Source organism: Triticum dicoccoides, chromosome 3A (genome assembly GCF_002162155.2).
Source record: "Triticum dicoccoides isolate Atlit2015 ecotype Zavitan chromosome 3A, WEW_v2.0, whole genome shotgun sequence".
NCBI classification, from domain to species: domain Eukaryota; kingdom Viridiplantae; phylum Streptophyta; class Magnoliopsida; order Poales; family Poaceae; genus Triticum; species Triticum dicoccoides.
Genome location: NC_041384.1, coordinates 686001081 through 686007609, shown reverse-complemented (window position 1 = coordinate 686007609; position 6529 = coordinate 686001081). Strand labels below are relative to the sequence as shown.

Here is a 6529-nt window from a genome sequence, read left to right as displayed (position 1 = left end):
TTTAGAACTAAAATACATCTAGATACATCATCTTTTATTCATTTTGATGACAAGTATTTCCGGACGGAGGGAGTATGTGTTATATGTCATTAAAAGTATATCCTACGACTCATATGAAGATGTAACTTCTAAACATATTGTTTTAACATACTCCCTCTATAAACTAATATAAAAGCATTTAGATTACTAATTTAGTATTTTAAATGCTTTTATATTAGTTTACGAAGAAATTATAATATATATTTAACTAGTTAAATTGTCAACTTAGAATCATGCGCATGTCCTATACACCAGGACGGAGGCAGTACGAGTGTAACTAGAGTTAAAAAGGGATAGGAAAAATTATACTCTACCCGAAGGTTTCTCCACTATGGTTTACATGGCGGCTGAACCAAATATACTAGTACTAGACAGTTCAAACTATGGAGTACAATAGTTTGATTACAATCCAGGTTTGGCACACCTAAATTTAGACAGACACTTTTTTTATTAGTAAGTGTTTGATTGTTGGCACAAGTCCACGACTCTTTGACGGCATAACCAAGTCTTTGAAGTTCTTCCCCGGTCATCAGACACACTATTTGACGAAGTTTACTTAAGGTTGGGATGAACTGGAATGAGCATGAGACCCCCGAGGCAAAGTCGACCAAGTCACCTTCACTGAGAGTAGCGCAAAGTCAGTCTTCATCTTTTGAGTAAAAATCCCATGGTTGTTGGCTATGAAGGAACAATGATGTTCAGCAGAACTGGATGACTCCGCACCCAACTTGAACTTCAACGTCATCCAAGAAGCTATAACTACAGCAACCACAGACCTCTTTAAGCCACATGACTCACCAATGGTGCCATTGAAGAGCCGGATTTCTTCATTCAACCCACTGGTAAAACAGCTGAGACACAAATTGAAACTGTTTTGCACTTCTGAGATGACAACTTCTAGAGTCGCCTCAACTGCATTTTCAAGGCGTGATGCGGTGAAGTCCACTGCTCCACAATCGCCATAGATGCGACTGGTGAATGTGTGACAGTTCTGCAAGTCTTTGCTGACTATTATTGATGCACCATCAATCAGTTGTAGGTCATGTTTTTCTTCTTCTGCAGTCTTGATCCTCATGTCATATTCGATTAAAATATTGCCATGTGAATCTATCCCTCGCTTAGGGCCAGACATGTTGATGAGAGAACCCTACAAAGTCATTGTTATTAAGTAGCTCTCCATATAAAAGTAAGACATATCTAAAGCCAAATACTTTCCTTATGACGTTTCACTTCACCAATATTTACTTCAAGGGATATTTTACAATGGATAAATAAGATTTTGCCATGTATTGAACTGGATAGTTAGTAAATACATAGCGGTGTTAGAGAGGGAAATTTGGCTCCCACTATATTTATTTCATTTTGTTTCAAATTCCGAATATTAGTTGCATAAGTTTGTTGAAATGAAAAAGGAAAAAAAAGGTTTGTCTGCTTACCCCCGTCAAGTATACAGGTATTTGACCCCTGAAATAATGTATAGCTAAATCATTCCCTGGGGTGATTAGGAGGTGATTTTGCCCATGCAGCAGCATTCACCTAACAGGTCACGTGGCCAGAAACCACCTCCAAACCCTGACCAGGAACGATATAGACAGTATTGAACACTTTAAGAGGCAGAATCCCTGCTTTTATACTCAAGGGGGCTAAGTAGATGAACCACAATATTTGGGGGTGTTCGGTAGTCTCATCCCTTAAAATAATTGCAGATAAGTATGGATGTGCACCTGCTCCACGATGATGGGATCATCCCTTTTAAAACTGACCACATAGTTAAGCAATCGATCCAGATCATCCCGCATTGCAATGTATCCGTACAACTCTACTGGCCCACAACCCACATGAATTTTAGCCAGCTTCAATGAGAAAATTTGGAACATGCCACTAGGTGTATGCTGCATGCAAGCTCCATCGAGAATGCAGCAATCTGAGGGATCTGTTAACATCATCGGCTCCAACCAAGCTTCACGAAACAAATACAAGTTACATTGTAATTGGAAATAAATACAATAAACAATACTTGCCATGTGTAAAGTAAACATGCCACTTGAGGATTTGATGTCTCTACTGATTTTTTTTTTACTTTTTTCATGTAAGTGGGAAATATCAATGTTTTTCTACTATAAATTTGCTCCCTCGAAATGTTTTTCCTTGAAGAGAACACAAAGAAAAGAGAGTAATTTTAATCACCCCAGAAAGGAAAAGGTCCAGTTTTACCAAAATCACTAGTTAAGGCCTTAAGGGAAATATCAATATTCTTCTACTGTAAATTTGCTCCCTCGAAATGTTTTCCTTTGAAGCGAACACAAAGAAAAGAGAGTAATTTCAATCACCCCAGAAAGGAAAAGGTCCAGTTTTACCGAAATCACTAGTTAAGGCGTAAGGGGTACCCTTTCCAAAGGTTACCCCAAACTTCTCTGGTGGTCACAAGCACCGCTAGGGAGTTTTGGTGCGTTTTCTCTATGGAAGGGGATGGGAGGGTTGCTGTGTATGCTTTTTTTGTGAGTTCCGATTTTCAAAATGAAATATCTCTTGAACCGTGCGTCCAAATTACACGCATTGTCTTCCTCGCGTCAAGATTGAAACTATATCCCATGTACATAAGTTTCAACGAACTTCTTTTTTCAGACATAACTTGTACTACCAAATATAACAAACTTGTGCTTCACGTGATAACGTACTTATAGTACCCCACAAGCAGTATAATCCATGTAGTGCAACCTGTACTCACTGCACAGTACACCATGTGCTCCCTGCTCAGTACAACTTGTACCCCCATGCAACCTGTACTCCCCTACCGCAAAGCACAGCTGCGCTTCACAGTGAAGCACAATTGCGCTTCGCGGAGAAAAACACCTGTGCTAAATGCGCTACAGTACGTGAAGCACACCTGTGATGCACAGCCCGTGCAGTACACTTTGCACAATCCTTGCAGCAAACTTACATAAACCACGCAGCACATAAAAACCAGAGAAAAACGTGCAGTAAAAGACCGGTAGAACAAACTAAGAAAAATCGAACAGAACAGGGCGCTCCCGTTTCCTGGCTCAGCTTGATAGCGAGCGAGCACCACGCGCCAAGCCTGGAACGCGCCCGCGCGCGACTCGTTGTCCAAGGGGCACCTCCCCCAATGAGGTACACCCCCATTTTACTGTCTCCAAATATTTCATAACTCCTTAAAGTACTTCTCACCCTCACTTGGGTTCAAAAACTATTAAAATAGATCATTTCACCCCTCAATGAAAAAAAAATTCGTTTATCTTTCTACACGTCCTCTTTTAGTGTTGATTATTTACCAATGGTAGATAACATAATTAACATGTGTTATAAAATAATTTCATAATTTACCATGGCTATTTGCATATGTTGGGAGCACCTAAACCTGCTTAACATTTTAGGATATAAAAGTCTCAACTACTGTAAATCTGTAAACAGTTTGTCCTCCAACAACAACAACAACAACAACAACAAAGCCTTTAGTCCCAAACAAGTTGGGGTAGGTTAGAGGTGAAACCCATAAGATCTCGCGACCAACTCATGGCTCTGGCACATGGATAGCAAGCTTCCATGCACCCCTGTCCATAGCTAGTTCTTTGGTGATACTCCAATCCTTCAGGTCTCTCTTAACGGACTCCTCCCATGTCAAATTCGGTCTACCCCGCCCTCTCTTGACATTCTCCGCATGCTTTAGCCGTCCGCTATGCACTGGAGCTTCTGGAGGCGTGCGTTGAATATGCCCAAACCATCTCAGACGATGCTGGACCAGCTTCTCTTCAATTGGTGCTACCCCAACTCTATCTCGCATATCATCATTCCAAACTCGATCCTTCCTAGTGTGGCCACACATCCATCTCAACATACACATCTCCGCCACACCTAACTGTTGAACATGTCGCCTTTTAGTCGGCCAACACTCAGCGCCATACAACATTGCAGGTCGAACCGCCGTCCTGTAGAACTTGACTTTTAGCTTTTGTGGCACTCTCTTGTCACGGAGAATGCCAGATGCTTGCCGCCACTTCATCCATCCGGCTTTGATTCGATGGTTACATCTTCATCAATACCCCCATCCTCCTGCAGCATTGACCCCAAATATCGAAAGGTGTCCTTCTGAGGTACCACCTGCCCATCAAGGCTAACCTTCTCCTCCTCACACCTAGTAGTACTGAAACCGCACATCATGTACTCGGTTTTAGTTCTACTAAGCCTAAACCCTTTCGATTCCAAGGTTTGTCTCCATAACTCTAACTTCCTATTTACCCCGTCTGACTATCATCAACTAGCACCACATCATCCGCAAAGAGCATACACCATGGGATATCTCCTTGTATATCCCTTGTGACCTCATCCATCACCAAGGCAAAAAGATAAGGGCTCAAAGCTGACCCCTGGTGCAATCCTATCTTAATCGGGAAGTCATCAGTCTTGACATCACTTGTTCGAACACTTGTCACAATATTATCGTACACGTCCTTGTTGAGGGTAATGTACTTTGTTGGGACTTTGTGTTTCTCCAAGGCCCACCACATGACATTCCACGATATCTTATCATAGGCCTTCTCCAAGTCAATGAACACCATATGCAAGTCCTTCTTTTGCTCCGTGTATCTCTCCATAAGTTGTCGTACTAAGAAAATGGCTTCCATGGTCGACCTCCCAGGCATGAAACCAAACTGTTTGTCCTCCCACTACAAAAAAATGACACTGCGAAAACCAGAGTGAAAGGGAAAACCAGAGTCCTAGCCCACTTATGCACAAACCCTAAACAGAGAGTTTCACCGGCTGTCCTCCCACCATGCAAAAAAGAAAACAACACTACAAAACCAGAGTGAAAGGAAAAACCAACGCCCCAACCCACGTATGCACGAGTCCAATCGGCGGGGCAAAAAAAAGCTAACGTGCCCAATATGCACGGCTCCACCTCTACCACCGACCACCACCCTCGATCCACCATCACCGGCGACCAATGAGCCCATCCTCGTCCCCTCATCCACTGCTTCAACACAAGTTGTTGCCACCTGTGAGAAATGCAGGGATGCCTAGCAATGACGGTTTGCCCCTCCCCTTCCTTCGTCCCTTGACCTTCTCTCGCCTCATGAAGGTTCCATTCACCGTCTATTGTCCTTCTCTTGTGCTAGAGTCACATTTTCTAGGACCAGTGGTGGAGACCCATTGGCAATGGTGTAGGCGGCATGCCACATAGGGAAGAGTGAAGCAAGCCTGAGGACAAGATACCGCATGTGTCGACCAACCTAGCATCATCCGCATGGAGGATGAGGCAGCTTTACCGGATGCCTAGGTAAACATATATGCATAAGCAAGGAGGATGGAGGATGATTGGTGGTGCATAAGCAAGCACCAGTGGTGCGAACGTGCATCTAGCCCTCTATGTATATTCCAAATGTCTAGGTAAACATATATGCATAACTAGTCTAAGAAATACATGCATCTGAGCCACGATCAATACAGACTGTCAGCCTAAGATGTTCCCCTTTCTATCATTCTCTGTTTATGTGAATATGCAAGTGACATGTATGTGCTTGTGGAACTTGGTGAATGGACATCGGTTTTTATTTGAACAAGCTTAAATCAGATATAAACACAAAATAATGATGTCTCTTTTTTTTACTTCTGCACCATGCTTGTTACTAAATACAATAGTATCTGTTCTGTTCAATCTGGGCACCTTGTAATTTGAAATTAGTAAAATCTCAACTGATTTCTTCGAGAATTTCAAGAGTCATCACCATTAAGATCCTTTCACATGCCATGCTTGTGCAATATATGTTTGCTCAAATGAACTGATCCTAATACTTAGACAGATATGTTATATTCAATTTTTCTTAAAACAATAGCTATTGTAAGGAAATAAGTAGGTGCCAATTAACTTGCCATTGTACCATACGTATTTGGTTGGTGCCTTTATTTGGAAGAATATCAATGTGTACTCTTTAAAACATCTTATGAACAAAAAATAATAAAGTAATACGAAGATATAGTTGAGAGAGAAAATAATACCTTTAGTTTGATTTGTTTTGCAAAAGGAGGTTCATCTTACACTGATTTTTACAAGGTGATGTTATCGGATGTTTTTCATCAGTCATGCTTAATATAGAGCAGCCCTTTTACTTTCACCCCTTCCGCCATTCAAGCCGTAGGTTCAGTTTCAGCTGCCTAAGGTGGCCTCAAGTTGTACTTAAATTTTTCTTTTTTCAATTTTTATGATTTAAGACAGAATTCATGTTGTCAATTGGATAATTTCTTCTTACATTGACTTTTGACATGGTGATATCCAAGTGAATAGTTGGGTTCTTTTGATCATTTAACAAAAATCTATTGTCGTTCACGATTTCCAATGTAATCTACCAAATTTAACATTAAGGGACTTTGCTGTAAACCTATGTTTTTAAGGCGTCTGTAAGGCGACGAGGCGCCCCCCAGCGCTTTGCAAATATGTCCGCTTTAGGCGCCTAGGCGTCCGCTTTAGTCGCCT

General features: G+C 41.6%; 1 protein-coding gene across 1 annotated transcript in view; it reads right to left on the bottom strand.

The window, feature by feature from the left end:
- Positions 1–313: 313 nt before the first annotated feature.
- LOC119270207 overlaps positions 314–6529 on the bottom strand; it is a 7874-nt gene continuing 1658 nt past the window's right edge. The window contains exons 3-4 of the mRNA XM_037552184.1: positions 1764–1999; positions 314–1186 (exon numbers count right to left, since the gene is read on the bottom strand). Of these exons, the coding sequence (XP_037408081.1) occupies positions 596–1186; positions 1764–1999 (827 nt within the window). The 3' untranslated portion in view covers positions 314–595. The remainder of the gene's footprint in view (positions 1187–1763; positions 2000–6529) is intronic.